The sequence below is a fragment of the Trichomonas vaginalis genome, chromosome II, assembly GCF_026262505.1.
Source record: "Trichomonas vaginalis G3 chromosome II, whole genome shotgun sequence".
In the NCBI taxonomy this organism is placed as follows: domain Eukaryota; phylum Parabasalia; order Trichomonadida; family Trichomonadidae; genus Trichomonas; species Trichomonas vaginalis.
In genome coordinates, this window is record NC_067204.1 from 25,754,693 (window position 1) to 25,766,263 (window position 11,571).

Here is an 11,571-nt window from a genome sequence, read left to right on the forward strand (position 1 = left end):
GGTGGTGTCAGAAGGTATGAGAATTGGATAAAATATGATAGTATGCTCCATTATGAATAGTAAATGAATCTTACATCAAAAAAATCATCTGGGAAAAGTAGTTTTTTACTCGAAAAATGTTTTGAAAATAAAATAAGAAAAAATTTTAACATAAAAACCAGAATTTATTACCTCGGGGAACGTTTCTCAGCACCAGTATTTCTACTTCATAAGTTAGAATATGCCAAAAAATTGAGAAAAATTAGAAAGTGGTATGTATAAATGATTAAAATATATATATAATATTTATTCGAACAATGAATTCAATTGTGAAATACAGTTTTGAGGGTCTTCGCTCTTTATTATAGTCTGGATTGCGTAGATGATTTGTTTCGCGTTCTGGTATTTCTCACGCCATCTTGCTTCGCGAGAAATGTGTCTCTTTGCCTTTTCGACCAAAGGAGTGATACTTGAAACGTCGAAGTTTATTTCAGTGCTGTCAATTCCTAGTACTGGAGCCAAGCTCTCGATGACTGTTTTCTCGATTGCTTTGATGTTGTTGAGTTTGTTATCCACGATTTGTAACTTTGAAACAATTTTGTCAATTGCGGATTTGAACATGTTGAATTTCTTTTCAACTTCTGCCAAAACTTTCTTTTCTCTTTGCTTGAATTCTTCTGCAATTGATTGGCATTTGTTTTGATATTCTTCTGAGATACGACGCTTCTCTTCGACCTCGAATTTAAGTTGAGAAATTTCTTTCATGTTCTGTTCTCTTTCCATTTTAACAATTCTTTCTTTCTCTTGTTCGGCAATCTCCAAATCTTTCTTCAATGCATAGATTTGTTCTGATGATTCTTCATTTGTTTCTTTGATTTCTTCGATTTGTTTCTGCAAAATCTTCATTTTTTCATCCATTTCTTCGTTTTCTTCAATCAAATCTTCATTTTGTTTCTTGTATTGTTCAACTTCTTTCTTCAATTCTTCAATTTGTTTTTGAAGATTTTCTTGTTCGGAATTAACATTTTCTTCTTCTTTTTGAGATTTCTGTTCTTCCAGTTTCTCAATTTCTTGTGTTAAATCATCAACTTCTTTCTTCAAATCTTCATTTTCTTTTTGTTTTTGTTCATTTTCTTTTTGATTTTCTTCTTGTTTTTGTTTCAAATCGTTGTTTTCTTTGATGATTTGTTCGATTTGTTCGTTCAATCCGTCGATTTCTTCATCTTTTTCTTGTAATTTTACTTTGAGATCTCTTATTTCTGCGTCAACATTGTTCTGCAAATCATTGACGTTGTTAATCAGAACTTCTTTCTCTTGTGTCAGTCTCTCGATTGTTATGTCTAATTCCGCATTCTTCTTTGCGAATTCTTGGAGACTTGAAACTAATTTTTCATTGTGTTTCGTCTTTGATTCCAATTCATTTGAAATTGTTTCTTTTTCATTCTTCAATTCTTCAATTTGTTTTTGAAGATTTTCTTGTTCGGAATTAACATTTTCTTCTTTCTGAGATTTCTGTTCTTCCAGTTTCTCAATTTCTTGTGTTAAATCTTCAACTTCTTTCTTTAAATCTACATTTTGTTTTTGATTTTCTTCAATTTTTTGTTTGATTTCTTCAATTTCTTTCTGTTTTTCATCTAATTTTTGATTCATTTCTTCATTTTCTTGAGTTAAATCATCAATTTCTTTCTGTTTTTCTTCGAAATTCTTCTTAATTTCTTCTATTTCTTTTTGTTTTTCTTCTGATGATTGATTCATTCCTTTCTTCAAATCATCATTTTCTTTTTGAAGATTTTCAATTTGATTTTGATTTTCTTCGAAATTCTTCTTAATTTCGTCGACTTCTTTTTGAAGATTTTCTTTTTCTTTCTTCAAATCATCATTTTCTTTCTGTTTTTCATCTAATTTTTGATTGATTTCTTCGATTTCTTGAGTTAAATCATCAATTTCTTTTTGATTCTTTTCGCTTTCTTCAGCATTTTGAGAGTTGATTTCTTCAATCTTTTGTTTGAGATCTTCAACAGTTTTCTGTCTTTCGCCAATTTCTTTTTGAAGTTCTTCGATTTTCTCTGTAATTTCTCCATTTTCTTTCTTAAGATTTTCGTTTTCTTTCATCAATTCTTCTTGTGCAGAATCAGAATCTTTCTTTAATAACTCGTTTTCTGACTTCAAATCTTCGTTTTCTTTCTGAAGTTTTTCTGTTTCTGTCACTTTTTCATTCAATTTTTCATAAATTTCTGACAAATTTTGTGACAATTTTTCATTTTCTTCAGCCAAATTATCTAATTTGAGAGAAATGTCTTCTTTAGCTGTTTCAGCTTCATCTATTTCTCTTGTCTTCTGACTGATGGAATCTTCTAATTCTGTCACTTTTTGTGTCAAATTTTCCAACTTTTTATTGAAATCTTTTTCTGAATTTTCTTTTTCAGATTTGAGTTCATTTATTTCTTGTTTTAATTTCTCTTTTTCTGATTCATCTGAGAGTTTCTGAGCCAATTCTTCTATTTGTTTCTCAAGTTCATTCTTATCTTCGTTCAATTTGTTGTTTTGTTCAGATAAATCAGTGTTTTTCTGCTTCAAATCAATGATTTCTTCATCTTTGACTTGAATAAGATCTTTTTCATCTGAAACTTTTTGTTTCAGTTTCTCAATCTGTTGGTTCAACTCAATCACGAACTTCTGGTCTTTGTCTTCACTTTCTGACATCGACTTCTTCAGTAATTCTATTTGATCTTGCAAATCCTTTATTTCATTGTTAAATTCTTCATTTTCTTTCTTAAGATTTTCAACTTTTTCTTCATTTTCGTTTTGTAAATCTTCGATTTGTTTCTTGAGTTCAGAAAGTTGATTCTTGTAGTCTTCATTTTCTTCAATGAGAGCTTTTTCTGTTTCTTCTTTTTCTTTCTGCAAATCATCAATTTGTTTGTTCATTTCATTGAGCGAATTCTCTTTTTCTTTCTGCAAATTCTCATTTTGGTTCTTTATTTCATCAATTTGTTTCTGTAAATCTTCGATTTGATTCATTAATTCGTTGATTTCTGTTTCTTTTTCTTCTGTTTGTTTTTGAAGTTCTTCCTTCAATTCATTGATTTGTTTGTCTTTTTCTTCTATTTGTTTCTTGATTTCGTTCATTTCATCTTCTTTTTCATTGATTTGTTTGACAGTTTCTTCTTCATTTTCTTCTTTTTGTTTGGATAAATCTTCAATTAATTTATCTTTTTCGTTGATTTCATTTTGTTTTTCTTCAATTTGTTGTTGAAGTTCTTCTATTTGTTTCTTCAACTCATTAATTTCATTTTCTTTTTCTTCAATAACTTTTTGTTTTCCTTCTTTTTCATTCGATGAATCATTGATTTCTTTCTTCAAATCACTGAGTTCATTCTCTTTTTCTTCCTTTTCATTAGATAAATCTTCAATTTGTTTCTTGGGTTCATTAATTTCATTTTGTTTTTCTTCTGTTTGTTTCTGAAGTTCTTCAACTGATTTTTCTTTTTCTTCTTTTTCTTTCTGGAAATCTTCAATTTGGTTCTTCAACTCATTAATTTCATTATCTTTATCAGTTGATAAATCTTCGATTTCATTTTCTTTTTCTTCTGTTTGTTTTTGAAGCTCTTCAATTTGTTTCTCTTTTTCTTCCTTTTCATTAGATAAATCATTAATTTGTTTCTTCAACTCATTAATTTCATTTTCTCTTTCTTCAACAACTTTTTGAAGTTCTTCTTTTTCTTTAGATAAATCTTCTGTTTGTTTCTGAAGTTCTTCATTTAATTTGTTGATTTCATTTTGTTTTTCATCATTTTCTTTCTTCAAATCACTTAATTCATTCTCTTTTTCATCAACAACTTTTTGAAGTTCTTCTTTTTCTTTAGATAAATCTTCAATTTGTTTCTTGAGTTCATTAATTTCATTCTCTTTTTCCTCTGTTTGTTTCTGAAGTTCTTCAACTGATTTTTCTTTTTCTTCTTTCTCTTTCTTGAAATCATTAATTTCATTTTGTTTTTCATCAACAGCTTTTTGAAGTTCTTCGTTTTCATTAGATAAATCATTAATTAATTTTTCTTTTTCTTCTTTCTCTTTCTTGAAATCATTAATTTCATTCTCTTTTTCATCAACAGCTTTTTGAAGTTCTTCGTTTTCATTAGATAAATCATTAATTAATTTTTCTTTTTCTTCTTTCTCTTTCTTGAAATCATTAATTTCATTCTCTTTTTCATCAACAGCTTTTTGAAGTTCTTCGTTTTCATTAGATAAATCATTAATTAATTTTTCTTTTTCTTCTTTCTCTTTTTGAAGTTCTTCATTTAATTTGTTGATTTCGTTGTTTTTCTCCTGAATTAAGTTGGAGAATTCGTCATTGTTTTGTTTGGACAATTCTTCATTTTGTTTGTTGATTTCTTCGATTTCTTTGTTCAATTTCTCAATTTTTTCTTCATTTTGAGATTTTTCTTGTTCACTCTTGTTCTTCAATTCATTTAGTTCATGATCAACTGATTCTTTCTCCGAAATCAGCTTAGATTTTTCATCTTCATAATTTTGCTTCATTTCATCAAGTTTTTGTTGCAGATCTTGATTTTCATGTGATAAACTATCAATTTCTGACTGTTTTTGGTCGATTTCTGACTGTTTTTCTTCAATAATTTTTTCATTTTCAGAAATCATCGAATTCAAATCAGAAATTTTCTGATTCATCTCAACCAAAGTCTTTTTATCTCCTTCTTCGGACTCTTCCATTGACTTTTTGAGGTTTTCAAGTTGGGAATTGAGAGATTCGATTTCTTTCTCTTTGTTTTCGATTTCTTCTGCTGATCTCTTGATTTCTTCTTCAAGTTTGGCTTTGTTTGTCATGTTTTCATCGTTTTCTTTTTGTAATTCAGAAATTTGATTATCTTTGGACTGAATTAGGTCATTGAGCTTGCCAATTTCATCAGAATTACTTAGAGAGAGCTGTTCGATGTCTGCTTTGACTTTATCGTTCTCTTTTTGTAATTTTGATTTTTCATTGGACAAAACTTCGAAATCTCTCTTCAACTTTGAGTTTTCGTGATCTAAAGAACCGATTTGTTCAGTTAATGTCTTGTTTTCTGACTTCAAAGCTAAAGATGAATTTTCTAATTCGGATATCTTTGAAGAAAGTAAATCTAACTGCTTGAGAAGGTTCTCATTGTTGGTATTATTGGAAGATTGAAGGTCAGTGATCGCTTGTGACTTTTCATTGTTCTCGGATTTCAATTTTTCAATTTCTGAAGTGGAATCTTCGAGTTTTTGACTTAATTCAGCTTGTGATGCTGTTAACTGGTCGTTAGAAACCTTGTATTTGTCAACTTTCTGCTGTAATTCGGAAATTTGAGAATTATATTCTGAAATTTGTTGATTATTTGATTCGATTTGGGATTTGAGGTCATTAATATCTGATTCTGCAGCAAGCAGTTTCTCGTTTAGCTCATTTTGACCAACTTTTTCATCATTTGATTCAGATTTAAGTTTTTCGTAGTTTTCTTGTGATTCTTTGAGTTGATCTGTCAATTGTTGATTCTTCTCATTCAATTCATCTATGAGTTTCTGCTTTTCTTGTTGAATTTCTTGATTTTCTTTATCAGAGTTTTCGATTTCAGTTTGTAAAGCTTGGATATCAGATAGATGCTTTGAAATATCATCATCTTTCTGGTTGATGATCTTTTTAAGCTTTTCAATTTGATTCTTCAAATCATCTTGAGAGTTTTGCATTTCTGTATTGGAATTCTGTAAAGACTGAATTGTTTCCGTAAGTTCTTTAATCTTTTGTTCACTATCTGTGCTTTCTTGGCTCTTTGAATTAAGTTTTTCTTCATTTTCTTGAAGAATAGCTTCTAATTCAGTATTGTGAGATTTGGACTTGTCAAGTTCTTCCTTTAATCTATTGATTTCGTCCTCTAATTCGGAAATTACTTCGCCATCATCGGAGTGTCCTGATTCTTTTGATTTGCTCGACTCAGAAAGCTCTTTGATCTTGTTTTCGTAGTCTTGTTTGAGAGTTTCTATTTCTTTATTGAGGTTTTCGTTTTTAGTTTTTTCTTGTTCTAATTCCGCCGACAGAGATTCAATTTCTTCTGTCAACTCATTAATTTCTTCATCATTATTCTCGGTTTCAACCTTTTTCTTGAGTTCTTCAATTTCTGCTGAGAGTTGTGAATTTGAATTTTTGAGATTGTCTCTTTCTGACGTAATTTCATCAAGCTTTTGCTTGAGCTCAGTGTTTTCTTGATCCATAAGCTCTAATTGTTCAGTTAATTCGGCAATTTCATCATCCATTTCGTATAAAAAAAATTGAAATTTTTTATTTTGAATTGAAAATTGGTTGATCTTGTTACATCTTGATTCCATTTTATTCGTGCTGGGTTGTATGCGATTTCCATTATAAAAATATGAAAAATATGAGAATTTGGAGAAAAAACAATCTAAATTTATAAATTTACTCTGTTGTTTAGCATAGTAGATATTCACATTAGAAATCAAACATTTTCATCAGTCCCTTTTAGATGAAAACCAAACCTCCAATAAATCAATATCTCAAAATCAAAGAAAAACAAATTTAAATAAATATATGTTCATTTTTAGAAACGAGGATATTGATTATTCCAAGAAAGAAGTTTGAATATTATTGTTGGTTTTTTTCATAATTTTTTTATCATGGGGCAAATAACGAAATCATGCAAAGAATTAAAGCGTGTTGGCATTCTGACAGAGTGTGGACGATTTAATATCAATATTAATGGTCGAATAATCAAAACAAAGAAGTCATCTGCAGTTTGTTTTTCAGATTTAATCCAAGAAAAATTTTTAATTAATAAATCAATATCATCATATCAAATAAATCTAGATCTCAAATGTAAAGATTCAATTGACATACTTTCAGAGTTTCTTGAAACAGGAAAACTTGACTTTGAAGAAGATGAATCACATTATCATGATATATTTGAAATTGGAAAACATTTTGGAAATCAATTATTCATACAATTATATACAGAACATGTTAAATTAGACAAATCTATTACAAAAGAAAACGTTTTTCAAAAGTATGAAATTTCAGTTTTTGAAAATGATATTATAACAGAAAACGAATGCATTAGATTCATTTCATCACATTTGTATTGTTTAGATGACAAAGATATCATTGAACATTTCGCAAAAAATGGCTATGAATTTTGTGAAAAAATCATTACCTCAGACGAATTAAAGATCGACAACGAAGATCATTTATCTCTTTTACTTTTATCAATCTGCAAACAGAATGATACATTGTTTGACTTATTTAGATACATCAAACTTACATTTTGTTCACGAGAAACATATGACATAATTTATAATTTTTGTATTGAACATTCATTCGAAGGAGTTCTTCTTTCTATATATAACGAAACATTAAAGAATTATCATTCAAATCTTCGAGAAAAAATTGAAATCTCAAATAACTCTATTTGTGCTTATGAATCTATGTTAGTAGATTATAAAGAAATTAAAATGGAATTTACAGCTTCATCTGTTGCAAATGGAAGAAGTTTATCAGATATAAATTCTTATCGAAATGATGCTAATTTCTATACTTGTAGTTATCCTAATTCATGGATAAAAGCTGATCTAAAAGGATATAAATTAAAACCAACATCTTATAAGTTACACCCAACAGTTAGGTATGATACTCATTTATTGAGGAGATGGAAGTTAGAAGGAATCAAAGAAGATGGAACAACTGTTGTATTAGATAATGATAAATATTATGAATTTAAACAAAGCGAAATCAAAGAGTTTCCACTTCAAACAAACGAATATTTTGTATCTTTCAAATTAACTCAAACTGGAAAGGATTCAAACAATTGTGATATTTTGCGAATAAATATTTTTGATTTCAAAGGTAAATTAACAAAAATATAATTATCTTTGAATACTTATAATTCATAATGTGATAGCTTACTGAATTTCATTATAAAGTATTATATATTTAAAATACAAACAAAATAAATATAAAAAAGTTATTTTTCTTCTTCGAGATTCCATTCTGCTGCAGCTTCGAGGAGATTTCTTGCTGCATCTTCTCCTTCTTCTGGGAAAACTAATTCGCCATCGATTTCCTTTGGTAAAGCAGCATCTACTGCATTTCGTGTTTCTTCATCTCCAAATTCTTCTTCAAACTCAACACGAAGTTTTCTTATCTTTGCACGTGATAATTTATCTGACGACATCTTTTCTTCAGCCAATGAAAACAATTGTCTCGCGTAATCAACTTTCCCTTTCGTTCCTGCTTCAAATGATATCCAATCTCTCCATGTCTCGAATTTGTTGCTTGTTTCAGTAAGATTCTGGTAAAGTTGTGAAACTTTTTCGAGATTTCCAATGTGACTTTCGAAATCAATGTAAGTTGACCATATTAAGTCCTTTTCTTCAATGTATTCGCAATTAACAGCCTTTTCCAGTATTTCTCGTGCGGAATCTTCGTTTCCTCGTCGAACTTCAAACATCGCGAATCTTGTCCACGCCAAAAGGAATTGCGGCTCTTTTTCTATGAAGTCTTGGTATAGTTTACGGACTTTGTCGAAGTTCTGAAGCAATCCTTCCATTTCTATGTAAGATCTGTAAATTGAGCAACATTTCAGCTGATATTTCTTGCAAATACCAAGAGCAGTGCCGAATATGTCTCGTGCCATCTGGATGTTCTCTTGCCTGACCTCAAAGAAGGCGTAAAGAATCCACATTCGTGAAAAAGTGAATTTTTTGTTTGGAACCGTAGAAATTAATTTTCTGTAAGCTTCTCGTGCGTTATCGTAATTTTTAGCAACTTTTTCTTCAAATATGGCATGTTGAAGACAAACTTGAACGTATTTGCTCCATTGTTCCTTTTCATCGACCACTGGAGGTTTGTGGGACTCTGCATCTGTAAATGCCATCCTCGCTTCGTCAATTCTTGAGCTTTCGACTAGTAATTGGCATAATTCAAACCATGTATCGTAATCATTGGGATTTTGATCGAGAAATTGCTTGTATTGTGCTCGCTTTTTATCTATGACGGCATCTTCAATCTGTGTATTACCGCCAAATCGTTTTTCGAATTGTAAATACGCTGGATAAATATCATGAGAAGAAGTTTCTGGTAATTTTGATAATCCGAGCTTATAAATTGCACGAGCACGGTCTATTTCACCTTGGTCTTCTTCAAATTCTGCAAATTTGATTAAAAAAGTCTCACCAAGGTTTTTCTCGCCAAAAGAGTTCAAACCACGCTCGAAAACACTGCGAGCTCTACCTGATTGATGTAGGCGGATCTCGAAATCAGCATATCGCAAATAACTCTCTGGAAATGGGTGAATAATAAGTAATCGTTCGAAAACTGATCTGGCGCGTGAAAACTCTTTGAGTTTAGTTTCAAACTCAACAAATGTAAGGAATGCATGAGCTGGAGGTTCCCAAGCAAGCCATCTTTGGAAAATTTTTCTCGCGTTTTCAAAATTAGAAATACTGATCTCAAGTTGGGCATAGCGAAGCCAGAATTCATCGTATCTTGGTAAAAGAGTTACTGCTCTTTCGTATAAATTTCTGGCGTAATTAAACTGTTTATGTCGCAATTCCATGTCGACATAGCAATTCCACACTGTTTGTTCTTTATATTCGGTAAATTTGAGCGCTCTTTCGAAAACATTTCTTGCATTTTCGATTTCACCGTTTTGTTCTTCCCAAATTGCATATCTAATGAATGTATTATGAGTGCATAAGTTCCTTCTAACACTTTGTTCCCAAGCTTGTCTTCTTCTGAAGATTAAATCTGCATTTTCTTGTTCAGAATTCATGTTTTGCCCAATTAAACGTGGGCGATCTTTAACTCTAGACACAGATTCAAGGACAATCTGTTCGGCAGTAAGTTGTATAGCTGCTGGAGTCCTACTCTGTATCTTAATTGGTGTCAACATAATTTTTTTTAGAAAGAAATAATTGAAGTGTCTCACCCCTTTAAATTTTTCTGGCATGAAAAAAAATGGCGTGCCAAAGGTATACATTCACAAGGGGAGAAACGTTTTTCCCGAAAAATAATCATCTTTTGATGTTTTTCCCGAAATGTACTTGCACGAAGGATCCGCTCGATGGATTTCCAAATAAATTGCTGATATAATATAAGTATAGACATGGTATGTCATCCATGAGTTTTCATGGAATTCTATAACAGATTTATGGAATTCTAAATTATCAGAAATTTATAAATTTATTCTTTGATTTTATAATAACAATACTATACTAAGATTGAAAATTGTTAAATAACATTCTCATATACGCTTATCTTCAAAACTCTATTTTAAAAAAGATGCTATATTACATATGTAACAAAAATCAAGTTTTATAGATTAACACATTGAAATTGTACTTTTCACAAAACATTATGCTTGGACTAGAAAAAATTTTTAAACAATTGTAAATAATCAAATATGATATTTGATGTGATATATGTCTAGACCAGAGATTGAAATACAAACACGAGAAAGACAAGTTCTGATCATAGGCAAACATTGGACATCACATAATATGCCCTGTAAAAAAGTACGAAAAGTGGAAAAAAATTGAGAGGAGTACGAAAAAAAAAGTCTGTTTTTCGTATCGACTCAAAAATCTCTGATATCTTGTCACTTTTCCATCACCCAAGTGTAGGAGTCAATTACCCACAATGGGGATAAAACAACATGCTTACTGTCGGACAAGCTTACCATATCTAATAAAAAAATATTACCAAAATAAAAAAAGTTTTTATTTAATCTTAATAATGTAAAGTGCACGTACAAGAAGGTGTTATTTTCTGTTGCCGCTATTGGGTTAGACATGAGAGTTATCTGGTTCTGCTCTTTATGAATGGAGTTGATTCGACAGCCGTTTAACGTTTTCAGTAAGATCAGCTTCCTTTTTATTTCTCTCTGTTGCGATTGCCTCTTTATAAGGTTTTGGTAATTCAAGAAAATTTTTTAGGTAATCACAACATTGGGAAATCAAATTTTTATTTTCGGCAATAGCTGATTGGAGAGTAGCTAGATTTTGGTCAGCTTTTAAGTTGAGTCCTTCAACTTTTCCTGTGAGTTTTCCAACCTTTCCTGTGAGTTCTTCAACTTTTCCTGTGAGTCCTTCAACTTTTCCTGTGAGTTCTCCAACCTTTCCTGTGAGTTCTTCAACTTTTCCTGTGAGTCCTTCAATTTTTCCTGGGAGTCCTTCAACTTTTCCTGTGAGTTCTCCAACAGTTTTTGTGAGATTACCAAGAGTTTCTTTAAATTCATCTTTGAAAGATTGAAAAGTTGAATTAATAGATGAGCTCAGATCATTTAAGGGTGCCCTATAGACGATAGACCACCCTCAGAAAAGCACTTTTAAGGTTATTTCTGTTAAGCTTTTATCTCGTTCAAGAGAGAGATTTTTTGAACTTTACCATATCATAATGCTTAGTTATATTATGACCAATCTCTACGATTTTGAAGATTTAAATTACGTTGAGAATTCATCGATTTTGTGATTTTTTGATTTTTTTCGAGTTTTTTTTTTGATTTTTTCAAAAAAATAAGAAAGAAAGAAAATAAGGAAGGCATATAGTGTTTT

General features: G+C 30.3%; 4 protein-coding genes across 4 annotated transcripts, besides 1 other annotated feature; 1 reads left to right on the forward strand and 3 right to left on the reverse strand.

The window, feature by feature from the left end:
- Window positions 1-277: 277 nt before the first annotated feature.
- TVAGG3_0609930 (A-type inclusion protein-like) lies at window positions 278-6,277 on the reverse strand (the record flags this gene model as incomplete). Its single annotated transcript, XM_001319534.2, has 1 exon — window positions 286-6,264. The coding sequence occupies one exon, from the start codon at window positions 6,262-6,264 to the stop codon at window positions 286-288; it is 5,979 nt and encodes a 1,992-aa protein (XP_001319569.2).
- A 365-nt stretch (window positions 6,278-6,642) lies between these two features.
- On the forward strand, window positions 6,643-7,884 carry TVAGG3_0609940 (protein ubiquitination; the record flags this gene model as incomplete). The annotated part of the gene is made up of 1 exon (XM_001319536.1): window positions 6,643-7,884. One exon carries the CDS (start codon window positions 6,643-6,645, stop codon window positions 7,882-7,884), a length of 1,242 nt encoding a protein of 413 aa, XP_001319571.1.
- Window positions 7,885-7,927: 43 nt separating this feature from the next.
- Window positions 7,928-9,914, reverse strand: TVAGG3_0609950 (pre-mRNA splicing factor family; the record flags this gene model as incomplete). The annotated part of the gene is made up of 1 exon (XM_001319537.1): window positions 7,983-9,911. The coding sequence occupies one exon, from the start codon at window positions 9,909-9,911 to the stop codon at window positions 7,983-7,985; it is 1,929 nt and encodes a 642-aa protein (XP_001319572.1).
- A 1,116-nt stretch (window positions 9,915-11,030) lies between these two features.
- TVAGG3_0609960 (tropomyosin family) lies at window positions 11,031-11,255 on the reverse strand (the record flags this gene model as incomplete). The annotated part of the gene is made up of 1 exon (XM_001319538.1): window positions 11,031-11,255. One exon carries the CDS (start codon window positions 11,253-11,255, stop codon window positions 11,031-11,033), a length of 225 nt encoding a protein of 74 aa, XP_001319573.1.
- Window positions 11,256-11,304: 49 nt separating this feature from the next.
- Window positions 11,305-11,571: part of a mobile genetic element that runs on past the window's edge.